General features: G+C 35.4%; 1 protein-coding gene across 4 annotated transcripts in view; it reads left to right on the top strand.

Annotated features, from left to right (window-relative positions):
• Positions 1-26,351, top strand: part of LOC149895658 (fasciclin-3-like) — a 109,980-nt gene that overhangs the window by 28,559 nt on the left and 55,070 nt on the right. For all 4 annotated transcript variants that reach the window (XM_090118518.1, XM_090118517.1, XM_090118519.1 and 1 more), the window contains exon 2: positions 1,558-1,713. In XM_090118518.1, coding sequence (XP_089974644.1) covers positions 1,662-1,713 — 52 coding nt within the window. In that variant the 5' untranslated portion in view covers positions 1,558-1,661. The remainder of the gene's footprint in view (positions 1-1,557; positions 1,714-26,351) is intronic.

Raw genomic sequence — 26,351 nt, 5'->3', positions numbered from 1 at the left:
TTTTGTACAGCATTGTGAATGTCTTAATCAAAAATCACGATTTCCTCATGAACTTTACATCCGATTATATTCTTTGGCTTTTTTTTTTGGTTTATAATACATCAATTTCATAAATACGAAAGCCTGTCTGTTTCGCTTTCACGTCTAAATTACAGCATCGATTTGGATAAATTCGGTATAAAAATAGTTGAAAGTTAGGGTCAAGCAAACTACCTTTTTTTCAAAATTTGCTAGGCTTTTTTTACCCGTAGTTTTATCGTATTAATTCAACCTCAAAACTCTAATATTTATTTATTCAATTAGACTTCTTCTAGAAGCACTTTTTAATCTTCATAACATAGATTTACCATTTACCACCGAGTCGCAAAGCAGTATCTATGGAGAAGAAGCGGCAAGAAACCCCGTATTTTGAAAATTATTATAAACTGGCTGTGCTCCGCGGTTTCACTCGCATTGCTCCGCTCCTGTTGGCCTTAGCGTGATGATAATATATAGCCTATAGCCTTCCTCGATAAATGGGCTATCTAACACCGAAAGAATTTTTAAATCGGACCCGTTGTTCCTGAGAATAGCGCGTTCAAACAAACAAACAAACTCTTCAGCTTTATTATATTAGTACTTATGTCCATATTAAAAAAAATATATTAATATTTATTTGCTAACGCTACACTACATATGTGCGTGTGAACGGTAGCCACGCAGACGTACAAATAAACAAAACATGATTATTTTGATTTCTGTCTGGTGAAAGTATTTAATTATTTTTCTAACTCAGCTCTATGGTACAGTGGTTAACTTGTGTATCGAAAGGTACCAGGTTCTATTCCCGAAGATACATTCGGCTAGAATCACCGGTAAAGAAAAATTGATCGGTCGAAAAAGACTAATTTAAAACGCGATTTATTCATTACTAGATTTCCGCTTCGGCTTCGTCCGCTTTGTCTAAAACCTAATAAATGAAATACTAAAACCTTCCTCTTGAATCACTCTATCTATAGAAAAATGCGTCAAAATCCGTGCGTAGTTTTAAAGATTTAAGCATACATAGGGACAAAGAAAGCGACTTTGTTTTACTATGTAGTGAAGATACATTAAAAAAAAATCGATCAGTGCAACAGGTGTGAAATGCACCTGACCCATACAGATTTTTTTAAATTTATTATTTTAAAAAATATAAGTGTGTACCTGTTGTCATGGTAACTTGTAGAGGCTTGTGTTAGGTGTGAAGAGCTTTTTTTGTATTGAGTTGTAATGTTTGTTTCTATTTTTGTAGAGGTGCAAAAGTATTAGGTAGTACATATTTATGTACCTAGATTGGTGTTAAAATAATTCAAATTAGAGTTTTTATGTTAGGTAAAATGTTCAAATTTTAACAAAGTAGAAAGGCTTATTACTAAAACAAACACAAAATTCAACCAACGCCGCCTATAAATCAAAAGTATACTAATAATATCTTCAAAAAACCAACCTCCGACTAGTCTAATGGTCAAAATTCATTGGACGCATTGCCTAATCAAAAAAAGAAAAAAAAATCTTATAAAACCTCTTTTGTTACAGGACCCAGCGTGAAGCCAGTTCGAAACTCGTTTAAGGATTTAAAAAAAAAACAACGCTCGTCTAGTAATGGTAGTAGGGTTATCTGTGTAAAGTACGCAAGCAAGATGGCCGCGTTTCCCGCGCTTTTTGGACTGCTCTTCGCGTCGCTTGTGACAGGTGAGTTGTTTTTGTTTACGGCCAGTTTTTAGGCTGAGGCGTTATAGAGAATCTTAAGTACATTTTAATGGTCGACTTTCTAAATACGTTCTTAGAATATTAGCTGTAGTTATGTACAATTTTTAGACGAATAACGGTAAAGTTTTCCAGTAAAAAATTAACAGAAAACTACGAAACTATCATAAAGTTATTTGGAATAAAAAAAAAAATGTATGAAAGTGATTGATCGTATCGTCGATCTAAAAAAAAAATATAATTTGACTGTATTTTTGTATGAAGATAGATATAGTCTTTATTTTATAGGCTTCTTTATCCAGGTAGGTATCAAAATCTCTGTCAGTTTGACATTTAATTTTGGCGCCAATTTATACGCTGTTCGAGGCTTGGTAATAATAAATACTTGACATTATTGTAATAGAGAAAACAATAATGTTTTGTATTATTTATTTCTGACTCACATGTTGTTGTTGCCTTATTCACTCCTACGTTTTTGAAACGATTGTCTTCTTATTGTGTTATTTTGTTTTACGTACAATTTTATGTTGAGGAACTTAAAATGTAATATTCATTAAGTACTAGCGGTCCGCCCCGGCTTCGCCCGTGGTACATATTTACGTTTTCTCTACATAAGAACCATCCTCGAACTTCAAGGAATATAATAAAAAAATAATTATCGAAATCGGTTCAGCCGTTCTCGAGTTATGCGCTTACCAACACATTTTGCGTTTCATTTTTATATATAAAGATTTCTGACTCACATGTTGTTGTTGCCTTATTCACTCCTACGTTTTTGAAACGATTGTCTTCTTATTGTCTTATTTTGTTTTACGTACAATTTTATGTTGAGGAACTTAGAATGTAATATTCATTAAGTATTACCTATTATGTAAATACTAAATATACCAGGTAATCAAGCCTGGATTATAATTAAGACTACAATTTGCTAATTATAACAAGTCAATAACTGCGTTAAAAACAACCGACTTCAAACTTGCACTTGCAACATTTACAAATACAGACAAAAATGCTCATAAAATAAAAACTACTGGGCCTATCCGAATAAAATTTTTATGGGACCAATTCGACACCATCCCGCATCGAACAAAAAAAGAATCACGTAAATCGGTTCAGAAACCACGGAGTAATCGGTGTACATACATAAAAAAAAAAAAAAAAAACATACCGGCCGAATTGATAACCTCCTCTTTTTTTTGAAGTCGGTTAAAAAAGGCATATTATGTTGACCTACTTGTTTTAAATATCTAATCAATATATTAATTACTTTTTATAAACATCGTATAGCATCGAACCTACACCCTCTATAAGTCTATAATAAACACAACCACTGAACTATGGAATGCTTCCGTAAAATCAAAAGGGAACACGGTCAAAGTTATTTATACCTGCGACGGCCATGACAGTGGCGTAGGTCGGTTTGTGTATCTGTTGCTGTATTAGTTGGAGAGTCGTGAACCGATTTGGATGCGATTTTGTTGACGGATAGATTGTGGGATATATAACCTATCTGTGTTAAGTTAATGTAAATAATCTGATCTATGCCAATATTTTTGATAAAAGCAATTTTTTTATCAAATTCTATGGTTTTCACGTGAAAGCGGAACCAACATCCTTTACAAACTTAGCGTTTAATATATCATTACTAGCGGTCCGCCCCGGCTTCGCCCGTGGTACATACGAAAAATAGATGTTGGCCGATTCTCAGACTTACCCGATATGCACAGAAAATTTCATGAGAATCGGTCCACCCGTTTCGGAGGAGTATGCAGACTAACATTGTGACACGAGAATTTTATATATAAGATTTTGTGGTAGTATGAAATATAATATTTATTTTATTAGAAGAGTAATCAGCAAAAAGTAGTTCCTCAATTTGGTTACTGCTCCTATTATGATAAGATTTTGATGATTCCTTTTTGTAAGGCATAAGGCAGCTCATGTCCCGTTTAAATTGTATTGCATTTGGTTTACTACACTTAAAAAAACAACTAAAATACATGCCTACTGCCTAGATGATGTTTTAGATTGTTCAAGGTATATTATATGAATTACTTTTCCATAAGATTCTACAAACAAATGAATAACAGTTTAAAAAAAAAATATTCTCTAACAAAGAAACGTATCATTTAACAACGCTACACAGACGGAAGCTATGTTTATTTATGTATATAAATACACGCCATGTGGTAACCGTGAACTTGTTTTGGGATTTATCGACTTGAAAATATTTATTACACATGAAGAGAGCCGCTTTAACTTCAACCTTAGGAATAATACTTTTTTAACAAAAAATATACTGCCTATATTTATTAAAAAAATAGTCTTCAAATGACCGAAAGAATTTTACTGACCGTCTGGCTTAGTTGTTAGTGACCCTGCCTTCCAAGCCAGGTCGTGGGTTCGATTCCCACCTGGGGCAAATATTTGTGTGGTGAACATAGATGTTTGCTCTGTGTCTGGGTGTTGATAATCTATATAAGTATTTATTTAAAATTATATAATATGTATGTTTATCAGCCATCTAGGTTCTATAACACAAGCGAAAGCTTAGTATGAGATCAGATCGTGCCGTGTGTGAAAATTGTCTAAAAAATAAAAATGGTCAGAACTGGACAAAACTTCCCACCAATAGAAAATAGTGCAGCATAACAATGTTTGCCGGGACCATAGTTCATACCTAGTAGACTACAGGCCCATGTTGAAAAAATTATGGGTCATTTGAACCAACAGGGGACCTATCTAGAACGATATAAGAGCATAAAATAATAAGATTCAGCACTATGCCGGCACTTGTAAGCTGTCCTGAGTGGCATCTGTGTCATACTATTTCAATACTGCTTTTAATCCATTATTCCGCAACGCCGTACAAAAATCATGGAGACAAGGGAAAAAAATCTCTATCTGTACTTTCGAATTCTCATCTGCACTCAGTTGGACAGCTTACAAGTGACGGCATAGTGCTGAATCTTATTATTTTATGCTCTTGTGTCACCTGGTCCTGGTGGTTCAAATGACCCATAATTTTTTCAACAGGGGCCTGTTATCCATACTTCCTTACTAATATATAAATACGAAAGTAACTCTGTCTGTCTGTTACTCAATCACGCCTGAACTACTGAACCAATTTGCATGAAATTTGGTATAGATATATTTTGATACCCGAGAAAGGACATAGGATAGGTTTTATCCCGGAAATCCTACGGGAACGGGTTTTTCTCTGAAAACGCGGGCGAAGCCGCGGGCGGAAAGCTAGTAGTCTATGGGTATATAATAGTGTTTTGTTTATAATAAACAAATAAATGATAAAGATAGCACAGCTCCCACGGTTCTCATTGTTATCTTCAATGAATGTTTGCAATTATGAAATATGAGATAACTTGTAGTACAATCTATACTAGATATACCGCGCGGCATCACCTGTGAAACAACAGGCAAGTACATATTTCTATAGCTCATGTGACAAGTTTTTTTTTTTTTTTTTTTTTTTTTTTTTTTTTTTTTTTTTTTTTTGGTAACGGGGAGGAAATCTTCAAAAGATACTCCCTTTTGGGGGAAAAAGAGAGCATGTGGGATTCTTACCCACTAAAACCTCCTCGACGGCCAAACCCAAAGCATGATAGCGGAGACTCCGGGATCTCTCGCAGAACGCACCAGAGCTCCCGCAGCAATATGCCAGACTACGCGGCTTCCCTGCCTCATTATAGACTACCCAGAGTAGGTAGGACAGTCACAGGACCGGGAAGATGTTATAGGTGGCTCAATACCCCCTTGAACCGCCCTCGGTCCTAAACTAACAGTGTAGTTAAGTGTATAACGCAGAATCGGAGAGGAAAAACATCTTTTCCGTTATTTCAATCCATATTTCAATCCATGCATATCAACGATAGTAGTCATAATATATCACCTGGAACGTCGTCCAGCATTAGCTCGTTCTCTAGCTCTCTCCGCTGACTCTTTTTGGAGCATAATGCATTCACAAAAATTTTGAACGCTTTGCCATGCAGATCTACTGCTTAGCATAGCATTAATTACTGCTGACAAAGATAGATCAGATCCAATTTCTTGAATTAGAATCATTCTTTGCATAGCCCAAGCAGGACATACCTCGAGTGTGTGTTGAGCCGAGTCACAGATCGCATCGCAATGATTACAATTTTCCTGCGAAGACCGTCCAATTCTATGTAAATATTCACCAAAACATCCATGTCCTGTGAATATTTGGGTCATCCTAAAAGTAATTGTCCCCCAGCGTCTTTTAATCCATAAATGGAAATTCGGTAAGATTGCCGCCACTACCCGCTGTCTAGCGCTTTTTGGCTGTGTAAGGCGATAGTTCCAGGTCTCTAACGCATCAGCATGAGCCTGTCTTCGAAGATCCGTTATATCAACAGAAATGTTGGAGTCAGATCTAATCTCACAAAAGATTCTTGCGTCCATTAATGCTAGAATATCCAGTGGAGGATATCGAGCAAGAAGCGTAGATGCATCATAAGAGATTGTACGGTAGCCCCTTACTACTCTTATGGAGATTATGCGCTGTACACTATAGACTTTTCGCCTTATACGTTGTAGCAATAGTCTGTTCGCCCAAACAGGTGCACCGTAGAGGGCCATTGACCTGATGATACCTGCATAGAGGCGACGAACTTCCTCGCTAGGCCCCCCTAGGTTAGGCAGCAGCCTTTGCAAGTAGCCTGCAAATCTTTTTAATTTTGGGACCAGTCTATCAAAATGTTCCCCGAAGTCCCAGCGCCCGTCTAGGGTGAGACCGAGATATTTAATAAACAGGCCTATATTGACGTTGGCATTACCCACACTAAGACTTGAACTTGGAGGCTCTATTCTTCTCGGTAACTTATGGAACCACAGCGCCTCAGTTTTATGAGGTGCTATTTTTAGGCCAAGATCTTGAATTTTGTTTACAACCCGTGAAATACCAAGTTCTGCAAAATGAGTGGCTTCTCGGTAACTTTCACCCTCAGCAATGAGCAAAGTGTCGTCTGCATAACAAATTACAGACACGCTTCTCGGCAGATTCACTCGTAACACAGCATCATACGCAAAATTCCACAACATTGGGCCCAGTACCGACCCTTGAGGAACCCCGCAGCTTGTTCTTCTTCTGTGATTTTGTCCGCCTCTCGTCACGTAGCAGATAAACCGGTCCTGAAGATAAGCGTCAACAATTCTGCGGAGATAGGTGGGCACGTTATGATGTGCAAGGCCGTCCTTTATCGTATCCCAGGGGAGCGAGTTAAAAGCATTTACAATATCTAGGCTTACAGCCAAAGCAACTTTCCCACTGTTAGTTGCGCGTTCTGCGATGCTGCGTACATGTAAAATTGCATCTACAGTTGAGCGTCGTCTGCGGAAACCAAATTGTTTATCCGAAAGATCAGGGCCAGAGCTACATAAATGTTCATAGAGACGGGCGGCAATTATTCTTTCAAACAATTTACCTATTTCGTCTAACAAACATATAGGACGGTATGCAGAGGGGGAATCCTCAGGCCTATCAGGTTTTTTAATAAGAACCAATTTACCAAAATTCATGCAAATTGGTTCAGTAGTTAAGGCGTGATTCAGTAACAGACAGACAGACAGAAGTTACTTTCGCATTTATAATATTAGTATGGATTATATTAAACCAGCTTTGTCTAAAACATAATAAATCTTAATATATATATAAATCTCGTGTCACAATGTTTGTCCTCAATGGACTCCTAAACCACTTAACCGATTATAATAAAATTCGCACACCATGTGCAGTTCGATCCAACTTGAGAGATAGGATAGTTTAAACATGTAGGTACCACGGGCGAAGCCGGGGCGGACCACTAGTTATATACTAAAACCTTCCTCTTGAATCACTCTATCTATTAAAAAAACCGCATCAAAATCCGTTGTGTAGTTTTAAAGATTTAAGCATACAGGGACATAGGGCAGAGAAAACGACTTTGTTTTATACTATGTAGTGATTTGAAAATGTTTTTGTTTTGTTGAAACTCCATTTGTATCCGTAACTGTAAAAAAATCAGAACATTATATTATAACAAGTGATAACTGCGTTAAAAACAACCGACTTCAAACTTGCACTTGCAACATTTACAATTACAGACAAAAATGCTCATAAAATAAAAACTACTGGGCCTATCCGAATAAAATTTTTATGGGACCAATTCGACACCATCCCGCATCGAACAAAAAAAGAATCACGTAAATCGGTTCAGAAACCTCGGAGTAATCGGTGTACATACATAAAAAAAAAAAACATACAGGCCGAATTGATAACCTCCTCCTTTTTTTTGAAGTCGGTTAAAAAGCTACGTAAATTATATATCCGGAACTATATAACCGTTATAAAATACTTAATGATGCTACACTAGTCATTCAGCCAAGACGAACGTGGGTTATGTAAGATGTACCTGAGTCATCGATTTTTATTTGATACTTACTAGCGGTCCGCCCCGGCTTCGCCCGTGGTACATATCTCGCTATAAAAAGTAGCCTATGTCCTTTCTCGGGTATCAAAATATCTCCATACCAAATTTCATGCAAATTGGTTCAGTAGTTTAGGCGTGATTGAGTAACAGACAGACAGACAGAGTTACTTTCGCATTTATAATATTAGTATGGATATTATGTGTTATTTTATGAAAATGAAATGGGTTAAACACGGATGAAATTTGAACTTTTTAAAAGAATTATAATAAAAATGTTTACACGCTTTTATTAGCTTACTAGCTTCTCCGCGCGGTTTCACCCCCGTGGCCCCACTCGTGGTCGCAGCGTGATGATATATAGCCTATAGCCCTATAACCTTCCTCGATAAATGGGCTATCTAACACCGAAAGAATTTTTCAAATCGGACCAGTAGTTCCCGATATTAGCGCGTTCAAACAAACAAACTCTTCAGCTTTATAATATGTATTTGTATAGATGTATGTAACCGACTTAAGACTTGATTTTGACAAAATTCCAACTTAATTCAAACAAAGTATTTCAAACAATATTTATTATTTCATTGAACTGCGTTACATTCCGATCCGCTCAGCTGTTTTGTGTGTAACAAGCGTACCTACATACATGATACATCCACCGTCACAAACTTTCGACATTTATAATATTAGTAGGATAGTAATAACGGACTTCCCCGAAAGGTGATTCACGTAAAGCTATTTTGCGGTCAACTTTCGACTTTGAATGTATGAATCAGCCAATCGATACAGATTTAATGAGATTTCGCCATTTTAGTAGATGGAAAAATCACTGTTGGTTAGCGGTTAGAATTACGAAAGGGAACCTAGGTATAGTAAAAGTAAAAATCCGGCCAAGTGCGAGTCGGACTCGCGCACGAAGGGTTCCGTATCTACATATAATAGAAAATCACGTTTGTTGAAGGTATATTGAGCAAAATACGAAAATTTATTTATTGTATGGGGTAAAAGTGAAGTCCCGTGTCCCCGTAGTGGGGTAGGGGGCAGATGCATTATTCATACATCTGTTTCATTGATCGATTTTTCTTTAGGGACAAGTAGGTGATCAGCCTTCTGTGTCCTGCCAGACCGAGACATTTTTTTTTTCGTCTCCACCGGGAATCGAACCCAGGACCCCTCGGTTCTACGCTCACGCGTCAACTACTGTACCGAGGAGGCGGTCAATTATATGGGGTACCCCCTTAATATATATATTTTTTTAATTTTAAGTATTTGTTGTTATAACAGCAACGGAAAGACATAATTTGTGAAAATTTCAGCTTTCTAGCTATCACGGTTTATGAGATACAGCCTGGAGAGTGGAGACAGACAGACAGCGGAGGCTTAGTAATAGGGTCCCGTTTTACCCTTTGGGTAAGGTACCCTAAAAAGAGTGAACTAGACAGACAATTACATAGTTTCATAAAATAATAATAAGAATATAAGTTAACGGTTGATTTCACAGTTAACCTACTGCGCAAAAGTGTGTAATGTTTTCACTTTCACGGTCCGCTTGTGATATACTTTAACCCCTGTTTTAAACCGTTTGCCAGTAAAGTAATTTCATGCATCAGTTTGTCATGTAGAACCTATGCAATGGCTGACATGTTTGTTAATACAAATAAGTTAGGAATAATTATTTACTTAATATTATAAAGTAGAAGAGTTTGCTTGTTTGTATGCTTGAACGCGCTAATCTCAGGAACAACGTGTTTGAAAAAAATCACGGCTATACAGGGTGCAATCGTTAAGTGTGCACAGGCGATTTTTCCGTAAGTATTACAGATAACAAAAAACTTTAAACTGATATCGAAAGTACTTAACCTAATGAGTAAATGGCGGTAATAAATTTTTAAAAATAAATCGAGAAATATCAAAAAAATTATCTTTAAACCCTCCCATACATTAAGTATGAAATATGAATATCCCATATACATTTAATATGAAAGATTTAAGCTTTCTTTTTCTTTTTTTGGTTTTCTGCTTTAATTACTTCGCAAATTTGAAGTGACATTTTCCACGTTTTTCCGGACATTTTCACGCATTTTCCGGATATTTTCCGGGAATTTTCCGGACATTTTCCGGTCATTTCCCGGACATTTCCCAGGCATATTCCGGGGATTTTCCAGGCATTTCCACGCATTTTCCGTACATTTTCACGCATTTTCCGGGTATTTTCCAAATATTTACCAGGCATTTTCCGGACATTTCCCTGACAAAGCCTGTAAATGTCTGGAAAAATGTCTGGGAAATTCCCGGAAAATGCCTGGGAAATGTCTGGAAAATATCCGGGAAATGTCCGGCAAATGCCTGGAAAATAACCGGAAAATACCTGGAAAATGTCTGGAAAATATCCGGAAAATGCGTGGAAAATTCCGGAAAACCCGTGGAAAATCCCTGGAAAATGCGTGAAAAATTCCGGAAAAACCGTGGAAAATGCCTGGAAAATATCCGGGAAATGCGTGAAAATGTCCGGAAAATATCCGGAAAATGCGTGGAAAATTCCGGAAAAACCGTGGATAATTCCTGGAAAATGCGTGGAAAATGCCTGGGAAATTCCCGGAAAATAACCGGAAAATGCGTGGAAAATTCCGGAAAAACCGTGGAAAATCCCTGGAAAATGCGTGGAAAATTCCGGAAAATGCCTGGAAAATATCCGGAAAATGCGTGAAAATGTCCGGAAAATATCCGGAAAATGCGTGAAAATGTCCGGAAAAACGATGGAAAATCCCTGGAAAATGCGTGGAAAATTCCGGAAAAACCGTGGAAAATGCCTGGAAAATATCCGGAAAATGCGTGAAAATGTCCGGAAAATATCCGGAAAATGCGTGAAAATGTCCGGAAAATATCCGGAAAATGCGTGGAAAATTCCGGAAAAACCGTGGATAATCCCTGGAAAATGCGTGGAAAATGCCTGGGAAATTCCCGGAAAATAACCGGAAAATGCGTGGAAAATTCCGGAAAAACCGTGGAAAATCCCTGGAAAATGCGTGGAAAATTCCGGAAAATGCGTGGAAAATTCCGGAAAATGCCTGGAAAATATCCGGAAAATGCGTGGAAAATTCCGGAAAAACCGTGGAAAATCCCTGGAAAATGCGTGGTAAATTCCGGAAAAACCGTGAAAAATGCCTGGAAAATATCCGGAAAATGCGTGAAAATGTCCGGAAAATCCCCGGGAAATGCTCGGAAAATCCCCTGAAAATGCCTGGGATATTCCCGGAAAATAACCTCAAAATGCGTGAAAATATCCGGAAAATGCCTGGAAATCCCCGGAAAATGCCTGAGAAATGTCCGGAATATGTCTGGGAAATTCGTGGAAAATCCCCGGAAAATGCCTGGGAAATGCTCGGAAAATCCCCGGAAAATATCCGGAAAATGCGTGAAAATATCCGGAAAAAGCGTGGAAAATGCCACTTCAAATTTGCGAAGAAATCAAAGCAGAAAACCAAAAAAGAAAAAGAAAGCTAAAATCTTTCATATTAAATGTATATATGGGATATTCATATTTCATACTTAATGTATGGGAGGGTTTAAAGATAATTTTTTTGATATTTTTCGATTTATTTTTAAAAAAATTATTACGGCCATTTTACTTATTAGGTTAAGTACTTTCGATATCAGTTTAAAGTTTTTTGTTATCTGTAATACTTACGGAAAAATCGCCTGTGCACACAAACGATTACACCCTATATATCATCACGCTAAGAGGATAGGAACGGAACATATTACCAAATTACCTATCTGTAAATTTAAGTCACACTTCAAAGCTAGTTCATTAAAATAAAGTGTTGTTATAAATTCAACACCAACGCGAAAGTGTCTATTTTCGTAACACTTAGTAAATACAAATAATGTGGCCATTATTACGCGAATTTTTGAGTTATTTTAGAAGTTGCGAAATATAAGCTTCTTTCGTTTTCCTTCTTAAATATAAAATGGAAGATGGAGTGGCTTGTTTAAGAATATTTAGTTTAAAAAAGGTACCTAAAGAGACAATTTGAAGTTTGTATTTAGTTAAGTTCAAGTTGAGAAAGTCTGATATCAAACAGTTAAAGTTATTGATGAATTTAATGATTATAATTCTTTAACTTTTTTTGTTTGAATTCTCATGAGGCAAAAAAATATAAAATCTATCTCTGATTCAAATTTCATCCTGATCCGATCAGTTGTTTTCGCGTGAAAAATTCATAAACATTTACCAACACAAACTCACTTTTATAATATTATTTATTTATTTATAAACTTTATTTCATACAAAACATAACGTACAAATTTTATATGAAAAACAGGACATTTGATGTCGGGCGGTCACTTTACTTTTTACTTTCACGATCAGCTATATTGCTTCAAGCAATTTCTTCCAAGCAACCCGAGCAACCAATGTAGTATTAATAAGTGTAGTAATGGTGTAGTAAGATTAGAATATTTATAGATCCAGCAAAAAACTAATTTTAAAGTTAGCTTTGATGAGATTGTCCAAAAACTGATTTTAAAGTGAACTTTGAAAAGGGCTGGTAACAATTGAAGGTCACTGACACCTCGTGCATTCACCCAGACAGTGCTAAAAGTGAAAAACTAAGCTAAAGTCTAGACTGAGAAAACCCACAGTTATTTGAAATTACTTTCTTCATGTATAATAATAAAGTGGTAATGTTTGTAAGCTTGGGGTGATCTCTGAATGTGTTGAACTGATTTTGAGAAAACATTTAACCATTTGAAAGCTACATTTTTACAGAGTCATTCGCACATGTTTAGTTGGCTATTTTTCAACAATACAGGTATTCGAAGATGCCAAAATCGTCGCCTTACTCCGTGACGTGACGGTATTGCTATAACGCAACCTTGAAATTTTAATCTCAAAGCTCCTTATGAAGTTTCACTTTAAAATCAAATCTTCCTTCAATATTATTTTACGTTTAATCCATACTAATATTATAAATGCGAAAGTAACTCTGTCTGTCTGTTACTCAATCACGCCTAAACTACTGAACCAATTTTCATGAAATTTGGTATGGAGATATTTTGATACCCGAGAAAGGACATAGGCTACTTTTTATCCCGGGAAAATGACACAATCCCGGAAATCCCACAGGAACGGGAACTATGCGGGTTTTTCTTTGACTGCGCGGGCGAAGCCGCGGGCGGAAACCTAGTTTAATAATATAAATTAATACATTCCAAAAACACAAACATCAATGTCCAAACTCGGACAATCATATCTGCAATGAATACAATTGCCAGCACAATATACAAAACAGCTATACATATAGCGATGCAACTTTCCCTTGCAACAAGTTTAACGAGTTTAACTCTCACTGCGCAAAACTTGTAATTGCTTTAATAATGCATTATTTATTTGCAAGTATGTTTGTATGTATGGTTTATCGATAACTATTGACATTAATTATAATGTACTAGCGGTCCGCCCCGGCTTCGCCCGTGGTACATGTTTACGTTTTCTCTACATAGGAACCATCCTCGTACTTCAAGGAATATAATAAAAAAAGAATTATCGAAATCGGTTCAGCCGTTCTCGAGCTATGCGCTTACCAACACATTTTGCGATTCATTTTTATATATAAGAAGAAGAAGATTAAGAAAACCGAGAAAAATATATAATTCTCTTACTAATAAATGTCTACGTTATTACTGAGTAAATAAGTGTTTTTATTTTTAACATGTTATGTTTTTGAAGTCGTTTTTTTTTTACGCAGTACATATTACTATCTTTAATGAAAAATAAACTTTATATTCATAAATAATTTACGATCTTTTATTAAACCGATGCGATGGTAAAGAATAAAAAGCATAAACACCACAGTATAAAATAGTTATAAGTACTATAAATAAAATCTATCTCTTATATATAAAATTCTCGTGTCACAATGTTAGTCTGCATACTCCTCCGAAATGGGTGGACCGATTCTCATGAAATTTTCTGTGCATATCGGGTAAGTCTGAGAATCCGCCAACATCTATTTTTCATATGTACCACGGGTGAAGCCGGGGCGGACCGCTAGTATATATAAATAAACATTGCATGCGAAACTGAAATACTAGAGTACTAAAATATATTAAGTCGACCTTGATCATTCAATAGACGGTCGTTCACACTAAAGTGCAATGCACTATCGGAAGAGGTTATATAATATTTACTAGATTTCCGCCCGCGGCTTCGCCCGCGTTTTCAAAGGAAAACCCGCATAGTTCCCGTTCCCGTGGGATTTCCGGGATAAAACCTATCCTATGTGTTAATCCAAGTTACCCTCTATATGTGTGCTAAATTTCATTGTAGGTAATCGGTTCAGTAGTTTTTACGTGAAAGAGTAACAAACATCCATACATCCATACATCCATACATCCATACATCCTTACAAACTTTCGCCTTTATAATAGTATTAAGATTAAGATTAGTAAGGAAAACGGGTGAAGCTGTTTTGATGGATTTTACATTAATGTGTATAGGACTAGCTGTTAAGAAAAACAAAAACAAATTTCCTATGATGTGGTTTTTTATTGATAGAGTAATTTTAATTTACAGATAGGATCTGTTGATAATAAATAATAATTAAAAATATTAAAATATAAACTATTATAAATTAAGTATAATATTATATTTTATGTCGAAACATAAAAGCTGAAAAAAGCATTAAACAAAACTAGTCAAAACAAAATATGTAATAAAACTTTATACCATTGTGCATAAAATTTTTAATTATTTAATTTGAAGTTGAGATAGTTCACAGGCTGTTTCGTATCTATACTATAATATTATAAAGATTTTGTTTATTTGTTTCAACGCGCTAATATCAGGAACTACTGGGTCCAATTTGAAAAATTATTTCGGTGTTAAGTCCATTTATCGAGGAAGGCTATTGGCTATACATCATCACGCTAAGACCAACAGGAGCGGAGCAATGCGGGTAAAACCGCGGGGCACAGCTAGTGTATTACATTATTTTTATTAGCATGTATTTCACATCATACGTAATGTTCTAACCTTCTTTTCTCAAGTCGGTTTAAAATCGAAACTTATTTAGGCAATACGTGTGGTATCTATAAATAAAAACATTGCATTGGTCGCAAATTTTAAACATCTGTTGTTATTAAACATGGCAAAATATTCAGCATTCCATGATATATTGTTATCATATTATGTTTATTTTGAGCGTCGTAGCATATAACTACTCACTAATATTATAAAAGCGAAATTTTGTATGTTTGTTCGTTTGTTACTGCTTCACGCAAAAAACTGTTGAACCGATTTTCATGAAATTTGGCAGACGCAGGGTAACTTAAATTAACATAATATTGTCGGTGTCTTGGTTTCAGACATTTAAAAAGAGTTTTTTTTTTTAATAAAAAGCAGCCTATGTTTTATGAGTGAGATTGTTAACTATATTTATTTCTAACTAGTTTTCCGCCCGCGGCTTCGCCCGCGCAGTCAAAGAAAAACCCGCATAGTTCCCGTTCCCGTGGGATTTCCGGGATTGCGTCATTTTCCCGGGATAAAAAGTAGCCTATGTCCTTTCTCGGGTATCAAAATATCTCCATACCAAATTTCATGAAAATTGGTTCAGTAGTTTAGGCGTGATTGAGTAACAGACAGACAGACAGAGTTACTTTCGCATTTATAATATTAGTATGGATTTTATCAAGATTGGTGCTTTGAGTATAGACCCACGGTGCAGTGTTTAAACGCGAAAGCAGATAGACAAATTAAAAATTAAAAACAAATTTTTATAAACAAAATTCACAACTTGGATCTCGTAAAACTCCATTTTCTTGCATCAAATTAAATTACGCTGAGGTTAAGTTTGAAGTTTGCGAAGAAAATTTCATATCAAAGACTATGATAATTTCTTTAATGTTTTCACTTTTCATTATAAACTAGCTGGGCCCGGCAGCTTTCTCTGATTTCGAAAGAAATTTTTTCTTACAATTTTGCAATATTTTTTTTATTGTGATGCTATATTATGATCTATGTTATGTACTATCGTATAAACTGTTTCAAAAAAGGCTTATTATTAAAATAATAGTCCCTTAGCCCACACATAGACACTATGATCTGCAAACCTATATAATATGTAAAAAAACATATTGAATACATTTGTCCCATAAAGCAATAATTATTGACATAGTTGTCTCATACCCCACACGGGGCAAAAGTAAAAAATATGTCCAAAAACATCGTCAAAAATTCTATGTACCAAATTTGTAAAAATATCTATCATTGATACATTTGTCCTCTTAAATGTCCCAACATAATTAAACTATGCCCCACTATGGGCCAAGGGACGTTAATTATATAAAAGGTAGAACAGAAACAGTATTATTTCACGTATTCTGCCATAAACAAGAGAAAACCGACATAAAGGAGTCGTCGGACTGAGACGAGTACTAAAAGCCCTCGCATTGTTATAAAGAGTGACTTTAGAACAAACGACACGATATCGTATCCGTTTATTATAAACATTGGTTTGAAAATCGCATTTTCACATTCACGAAACGATAGCATATAATACTTGTGTTTGAATTTATTTTCCTGTGTAAAAATAAGATAAGAATATCGTGATTCGCTAAGGGACTTTTAAAACCTTATACGATAATTTGTTAGGCACGTATGTGATGGCAAAATGCAGTGATTGAAATATGTACCTAGTAATTATTAAAATGTACGACACTAAAATAAAAATTAGGTAATGTATTAGTGTGTTAGTTAGTAGATTTAATAATATTATGTGCTACGATATTCTCTAAAACAACTAGATAGTTAAATAAGAAAATCGTTTGTTTTCAAACTTTTTATCACGACACAACTATTGTGGCTATTGTACTACGAAGATGAAGGCACCAACTGAAGCTAAAGGGCGCGTTCCCACTATGTCGTAACGACTAATTTATCGTTCGACGACTGTCATCTCTACCTGTTCCCATTATAACGATTGTTTGTCGTCAACATTTTTTATCGTTTAGCGACTGTCGTATCTAGCTGTTCCCATTGGATCGCGACGACATTTTATCGTTTCCTGGCAGTCGCTTTGTCGTTTACACATCATAAGCAATCTACAAATCTAGTCGCCTCTGCGTTCGCTTGGTGATTACTAGTGCGTTTACTCTCCTGAGTTCAATGGACGTCATAGAGTTGCCGTCCACGATTTTTTTATCGTTTTACGACTGTCGTGTTTGCTGTTCCCACTGTCACGACAAAGTGTCGTCACTGCAAAAACTGTCGTAGACGACAGTAAATTGTGTCGTTCTAAATGTGAACACCTCCATTTAAACATATAAGCCACGACACTTAAAACTACACGATTATCTGTCGTCACGACACAGTGGGAACGCGCCCAAAGTCGTACCTATAGGAAACGACACGATAATTATTCAATACGATACATCGTATCGTGATATCTAAACGTGAGTTTATCATCGGAACCATAATGACAGTGTCGCTTTGTGTACATTGTATTAACGCGAACTTAACCGACTGCGGAAAGCGGGCAATTGCTTTGTGGCGTTTAATATTGAATTAGTTTTAACATTATTTTGATGTTTTAGTAAATGATTGAAATAAAAAATAGGTGGTTAAAACGTTTTAATGACTGTTTTGTTGTTAATGTTAAGCTGCTTGGGCCGGCTTCGCTCAAGATGACAATTATTATTATGCAGTTTTGTAAATAATCTGTAGATAAGTTCAAGTAATTTTAAACTTCAATTATTAGTAAATCTGACATGATTAAAAAGAGCAACTATGGAGTTTCTTGCCGGTTCTTTTCCGCTTTCCGAATCGGTGGTAAATGTTAAAAATATGTAATGACGTTTCAAAAGTGCTTCTATAAGAAGTCTAATTGAATAAATAAATGTTTGAGTTTGAGTAAGATATCTCAAATAACTAAGTGAAGATGTAAACTACTTATCTATTTTTTTAATGATTTTTTGTCTCTTTACATAGTATTATTCGAACCGGAAAATAGGTAAGAATCAGCTAGTTAAAAAAGAAATGATTACATACATAGAATGACCCTGTATAGGGCTTTCAAAGGGTCACTGCCTTATCCCCATAAGGTCCAAATATAAGCTAAACAATAGATGATGAATTCAACCGCAAATGGAAGACAATGGATGTAAAAATAATTATTTACACAACGGCTTGTTAAATACTATCAAACGTACATATGTACATAATATTATGTACAATGTACACAAATAATATATTTTATACTAGCGGTTTTACCCATGAACAAAACTGGAAACAAAAACATCCATCTCCTATGGCCTGTATGTATTGATAACTACATCCATACTAATATTATAAATGCGAAAGTAACTCTGTCTGTCTGTCTGTTACTCAATCACGCCTAAACTACTGAACCAATTTTCATGAAATTTGGTATGGAGATATTTTGATACCCGAGAAAGGACATAGGCTACTTTTTATTCCGGGAAAATGACGCAATCCCGGAAATCCCACGGGAACGGGAACTATGCGGGTTTTTCTTTGACTGCGCGGGTGAAGCCGCGGGCGGAAAGCTAGTACTTAGTATAAATCAAAGTCGCTTGCTCTGTCGCCTCTGTCCCTATGTATGCTTAAATCTTTAAAACTACGCAAACTTTGAAGTAGTGTAAACTGAATTGTGTGTGATATAATCGTGTAAATCGTTGTTCGTTCATGTAATTGTGAAAATTGAATTGTGTGTACATTTAAATAATTAGATTAATCAACTTTCTTTTTAATATTTGCACACCCAATCAATGGGTAGAATGTATTAGCCGCATAATATTGTAATTAAAACATCTATAATTTGTAATTACATTCTTGCAAATAAATATAATTTGAATTTGAATTAATTTGAATTTGAACAGATTTTGTTGCGGTTTTTTATAATTTAAGAAGCGTGATTGAAGAGGAAGGTTTAATATGTCTTTTACTGGGTTTAGATAAAGCAGGCAAAGCCGCAGGCGGAAAGCTAGTCTTATATATAAAAACTAGCGACCCGCCCCGGCTTCGCACGGGTGCAATGCTGATACTAAATACACTACAGAAAAATTGTGAACGTTGTATAGGTATAAAAATATAGCGGCCCGCTCCGGCCGCGGCATCGCACGGGTATAAAATACCTACATAGCCGGGCGGCCGCAAACGCTACGTCCCGCAATTTTTAAATCTGTAATATCTTCGAAAATATTCACTTAAATCATACGGTGTAAAGGGCCTTATAGATCTATATTAAATGAACAATGTATCCATGGTATTTAATTGGTTAAGGATTAATGCTGTATTGGTTAAAATCGCTTCGAAAATTAGCCATTATTTGTCGTAAAAAGTAAATGACAAAAAAAAGTTATTGTGGGTTATCCATAAGAGATAGACATATACCATCGCGGACTTTTCTGTAGACCTTTTCAATGTGTATAATACTTAGTACATTATTTTGATAAAACTCGTAGGGTTCAGCCTGCGTTTGCAATGTAAGCGGAATAAATGTAATTTTTTACGACATCACATTAGAAACCTCAAAAATAACAGTACTTCTCCACTACTTAATGGATCTTATTATACATATAAACCTTCCTCTTGAATCACTCTATCTATTAAAAAAAACCGCATCAAAATCCATTGCGTAGTTTCAAAGATTTAAGCGTACAAAGGGACATAGGGACATAGGGACAGGGAAAGCGACTTTGTTTTATACTATGTAGTGATGATGAATCGCAAAATGTGTTGGTAAGCGCATAACTCGAGAACGGCTGAACCGATTTCGATAATTCTTTTTTTATTATATTCCTTGAAGTACGAGGATGGTTCTTATGTAGAGAAAACGTAAACATGTACCACGGGCGAAGCCGGGGCGGACCGCTAGTTAAATATAAAGCATGCATGATTTGGAAAAAGCCTATGCTTGAATCTTTACATATTTTTATTGCATGTATCCAAATGGGTGCTATGGTTTATTCGTGAAATAGAAACAGGCAGAAAGATTGCATTTATAATATTAATTAGTTAATTATTTATTTATATTTAATGTTTAATTTAAATTTATTTTGTTACAGGTAATAATGCAATTGATTGGAAGAATTCGGTCTGCGTAGTTTTGTATGTTACCATAAACCTAAAATTCATAATACCAATTTAAAGTACGATATAAAAAACATGAAGATGATTACTATGTACTCTTACGCAGAAACTACTGAATCGATTTAGCTCAAATTTTGCATACATATAGATAAATTGAAATAAGAGTTTTTTATTTGCCTACGATATTCTAAATCTAGATTCAACTAAGATTCTAACTATTTGTCTAGGACATAAAAATCCTTGGTTTTCTAAAGAATAGGGACTTGTTTAAATATTACATGAATATTCATAGACACGCCTTGAAGAAAATGTTAAAAGAGTTACGAACTTTTTTGATAAAATATTCCTTGATATTATTACATTTTTTAATGAAGGTTTTAGTAAATGAATAGTTTAGTTGCTGTATTCACTTGGTTGGATTTATATAGAACTAGGTTTTCGCCCGCGGCTTCGCCCGCGCAGTCAAAGAAAAACCCGCATAGTTCCCGTTCCCGGGATTTCCGGGATTGCGTCATTTTCCCGGGATAAAAAGTAGCCTATGTCCTTTCTCGGGTATCAAAATATCTCCATACCAAATTTCATGAAAATTGGTTCAGTAGTTTAGGCGTGATTGAGTAACAGACAGACAGACAGAGTTACTTTCGCATTTATAATATTAGTATGGATTAATATTTGACTTAAAACATAATTACAATTTGAAACATTTTTTAACAACAAAAAATATCCTTAAAATTATACATGCAAAATCATATATGATATAACACAGTAGATATAATATTTTAAATCTTAACAATGTTTTCTATTATTATAACGTGAGGTATTTTTTTGTTTGTGTGAATGAGCTTATAACAGGAAGTACTGGTGCGAATTTATAAGACTTAAAATTTAGGATACCTATGTAGTTCCTACTGTAATAATACACGGATCAGATATTAAAATGTTAAAATATATATAATATTCCTATTGAGGGAATGGTACTGTTTTGTGTATACAATACATTAAAATTCATGAAAATCGGTCAAGCTGTTGCGGAGTTTTGTTGTACTCCGTGTGACATTTTTTTCAAAGTATAGGCAGATGTAAACTCAAAATTATATTTATTATCCAGTATAATAACTTAAAAAATAACTACATTCCACCCTTCGTTCCGCGCCACCGGTGTATCCGGTACAGGTGTTTTTATGGACATACTAAATAACTAATTGCCCTAAATTTACGTACAGAGGTTGTCAAAGTTCCGTTTTATAAAATTATTATTATAGTGAATCAATTGAAATAATATTTGGGGTGATAAAAAGATGATTATAACGATTGTGTAAAGCGCATCACACACGGTGAAGATACTATAATATTTTATGTTAAGATTCTCTAATATAAAATATTACAGTATCTTAAGGTATCCGGTATCAGCGTTCTGACCATCATTTTTCTTTTTGTCATTGCGTACTAAGACCTCTGTAGAACCGCCATCCTGTTACAAATGACCCGAAATTTTGTGTCAGTATCTCCCGGCCCATAGATGGCTTATCGCTTGGTATCTTAAGATATTGAAGGTAAAATATGTATTATCTTCGTCGTGTCACGTGTGTTATGGCTCATAGGATTTGTATGGCGAGCGATAATCGGAAATATGCTCTAAGATAATATATATTTTACATTATCTTCACCGTGTGTGATGCGCTTAAGAATATTTAAGTTTTTGAACAAAGTACGAAGTATTTATTAAAAAAATGCAAATTGAAAAAATTCAAATTAAAATTCAAAACGTTGTGTTAAGGACTCGGATTTATTATCGACAAGTCATGGCTTCGAGAACAAGCGTGCAATAAAAAAATGAATTTTCAATCTATCCGCTCATGTTGATATCACCAATGATGATGAGGAACGCGAGCGAACCCGCGGGCACGAGCTGGTGTATGTATGCTGCAATTGATAACAATGCGTCGCTAACGGCAATTAAAAGATGAATTTTCAATATATCTGCGCATGTTTATATCACCAATGATGATGAGGAACGCGAGCGAACCCGCGGGCACGAGCTAGTGTATGTAAATGCTCCAATAGATAACAATGCGTCGCTAACGGCAATTAAAAGATGAATTTTCAATATATCTGCGCATGTTGATATCACCAATGATGATGAGGAACGCGAGCGAACCCGCGGGCACGAGCTAGTGTATGTAAATGCTCCAATAGATAACAATGCGTCGCTAACGGCAATTAAAAGATGAATTTTCAATATATCTGCGCATGTTGATATCACCAATGATGATGAGGAACGCGAGCGAACCCGCGGGCACGAGCTAGTGTATGTAAATGCTCCAATAGATAACAATGCGTCGCTAACGGCAATTAAAAAATGAATTTTCAATCTATCCGCTCATGTTGATATCACCAATGATGATGAGGAACGCGAGCGAACCCGCGGGCACGAGCTAGTGTATGTAAATGCTCCAATAGATAACAATGCGTCGCTAACGGCCGGATGTAACGGTCGACACGCGCCAATGAGCGCCATTTTGTATTGTTTAAATCATCTTTTTTGGACAACGTGGATTAGGCGGTATGTACACTATCATGCTATTACCTGACGAACCTGCGGGTAAAAGTATTTATGTAGGTAGCTTATGTGTTCTGACACATAAGCTACTTAAATAGCGAGCGAGCGAAAAAACTTTATATTGTCGTCGAAAACATATAATTTGCTATACGAATAAATATTATGTATATCAAAGTTTAACTTTTAATACATTTCAGTTTTAGACACTAAGGGCGCTTGTGCACTACAAGGAATTTTACTGTCCGGCATTCCGATTTTTTACGGTCCGGTATGGCACGCAATTAATCTAAATACTAGCTTGTGCACTATACGTAATTTTACTGTCCGACATTTTACTTTTCTCTATTCCGGATGGTTTTTTGTTTCTACGAGTCGCTGTAGGTATAACGCCCTTAGGGCGTTTGTCCACTACAAGGCACGGCATGGCACGCAATTAATCTAAATACTAGCTTGTGCACTATACGTAATTTTACTGTCCGACATTTTACTTTTCCCTATTCCGGATGGTTTTTTTGAGTTTACGAGTAGCTGTAGGTATAAGGGCGTTTGTCCACTACAAGGAATTTTACGGTCCGGCATTCCGATTTTTTACGGTCCGGTATGGCACGCCATTAATCTATATACTAGCTTGTGCATTATACGTAATTTTACTGTCCGACATTTTACTTTTCCCTATTCCGGATGGTTTTTTGAGTTTACGAGTCGCTGTAGGTATAATTGTTTTCGAGTGCCCACTTGCTTGGTTTTATTGCATATGCCAATTAAAAGCAAGCTCTTGTTTTACTTTCTTTTAGTTGGCAATGAGATTTGAGAAGTCGGTATTGTTATTTTATATACATTGACCAAGCATTGACCTATAATTATTATCTAAGTAAGTGTTGGTAAGTTAAAGTTCAAGTGGGAATAGATTTAGCTCCTCGTCACCGATTAAAATAAATAAGTGAAACACGCATTTTAAATCTCTTACGGAACTTTACTTTTTATTATAACGAAGTAATATAATATTTCACCTTCTATATTTTTACCCGTTTCTTGTAAAATGCAAAAACAATCATTTATGATAGCATTATACCGCCATACTTCCTTGAACTGTACCGCACTGATCCGAGTAAAGACGGACAGGTGCACAAGCAATTCATCGGTTTTTTCATGCCACACCGGACCGTAAAAAATCGGAATGCCGGACAGTAAAATTCCTTGTAGTGCACAAGCGCCCTAATTGTTTTCAAGTGCCCACTTGCTTGGATTTTACTCTTTTTATTGCATATGCCAATTGAAAGCAAGCTCTTGTTTTACTTTCTTTTAGCTGGCAATGATATTTGAGAAGTCGGTATTGTTATTTTATATACATTGACCAAGCATTGACCTATAATTATTATCTAAGTAAGTGTTGGTAAGTTAAAGTTCAAGTGGGAATAGATTTAGCTCCTCGTCACCGATTAAAATAAATAAGTGAAACACGCATTTTAAATCTCTTACGGAACTTTACTTTTTATTATAACGAAGTACTTAATATAATATTTCACCTTCTATATTTTTACTCGTTTCTTGTAAAATGCGAAAACAATCATTTATGATAGCATTATACCGCCATACTTCCTTGAACTGTACCGTACTGATCCGAGTAAAGACGGACAGGTGCACAAGCAATTCATCGGCTTTTTCATGCCACACCGGACCGTAAAAAATCGGAATGCCGGACAGTAAAATTCCGTGTAGTGCACAAGCGCCCTAAGGGCGTTTGTCCACTACAAGGAATTTTACGGTCCGGCATTCCGATTTTTTACGGTCCGGTATGGCACGCCATTAATCTATATACTAGCTTGTGCACTATACGTAATTTTACTGTCCGACATTTTACTTTTCCCTATTCCGGATGGTTTTTTGTGTCTACGAGTCGCTGTAGGTATAATTGTTTTCGAATGCCCACTTGCTTGGATTTTACTGTTTTTACTGCATATGCCAATTGAAAGCAAGCTCTTGTTTTACTTTCTTTGAGTTGGCAATGAGATTTGAGAAGTCGGTATTGTTATTTTATATACATTGACCAAGCATTGACCAATAATTATTATCTAAGTAAGTGTTGGTAAGTTAAAGTTCAAGTGGGAATAGCTTTAGCTCCTCGTCACCGATTAAAATAAATAAGTGAAACACGCATTTTAAATCTCTTACGGAACTTTACTTTTTATTCGAAATAATATTCGAAATAATATAATATTTCACCTTCTATATTTTTTACTCGTTTCTTGTAAAATGCAAAAACAATCATTTATGATAGCATTATACCGCCAAACTTCCTTGAACTGTACCGCACTGATCCGAGTAAAGACGGACAGGTGCACAAGCAATTCATCGGTTTTTTCATGCCACACCGGACCGTAAAAAATCGGAATGCCGGACAGTAAAATTCCTTGTAGTGCACAAGCGCCCTAAGAGGATCCTGTATTTCGCCAATACATTAGATTCAGTTACATTCATTTTCCTATATTTAATAGATTGCGAAGCCATCTTATCAATTTCAATTCATCTTAATCACATACATTCTTACAACCAAAAATATTACACGATGACAGCTGTCAATCGAACCACATCTATAATCTATATTCTATACACAAAAGCGCGGGAGTACTGACACTTGACAATTGACAAGTGACAGCTGTCAAGTGTGCAATCAATATGGCGGCCATTAGCGAGGTCGGTAGGGCGTGACGTCACCTGGCGAGGGAATAAAAGAAAAATAATGTTCAAAATGTAGGTTGTAATGAATTTTATTTAACAGGTATAAAAACAAAATAATATATTTAAATGGCTAATTAGCCGCATTTTACTTTAGTTGTTTTTCGTTCGGTAGTTGAATCACTTCAGCTTACTTTGACATCTAATCGTGTGTGACTTACACCTTTTACCATACTCCTAAGTTTTTACTTATATCATTTATTATCAAAAAAACTTTTTTGAAACAGTTGCAAATCTTCAAAACTCGATATTTATACATTTAACTCTCTTCAAGCTTTAAGTATTTAGTCAAATAATACTACATACTTACATACCTACCCAATTAAAGCTACTAAGTACTATGTAATATATAAAATGTCTCCTCATCGAATGTATCGAAAGTTTAACTATTTTTGTGAAACAATCAACCAGTAATACTGTTTGGGTGTAACAATCAACCAATTAATTTTCTTGTGTTTTTACGCGAGTATAATATCTACATTTAGAAATTAAAGATTTTAACGGATTTTAAACGCGAATTATTCGGATAATAATATTTTAATGAATAAATCGCGTTTAAACGCGAATTATTCGGATAAATTATAATACATATTATTTATAATGAATAAATCGCGTTTAAAATCCGTTAAAATCTTTAATTTCTTAACAAATTTTCCCGTTGTCAGTGTACGTAAATTCACACCCAAACACTAAGTTATTCAGCTTGAAATATAACAGGGTCGTTGCCACGTCTCGAGTAAGCTCTAGACAGCTTGTTAGCTCTGCATTATCT

Source organism: Colias eurytheme, chromosome 30 (genome assembly GCF_061535395.1).
Source record: "Colias eurytheme isolate Ceu_HAF_F1 chromosome 30, ilColEury1 Martin Lab GWU primary, whole genome shotgun sequence".
NCBI classification, from domain to species: domain Eukaryota; kingdom Metazoa; phylum Arthropoda; class Insecta; order Lepidoptera; family Pieridae; genus Colias; species Colias eurytheme.
This window is presented reverse-complemented; position numbering and strand designations above follow the sequence as displayed.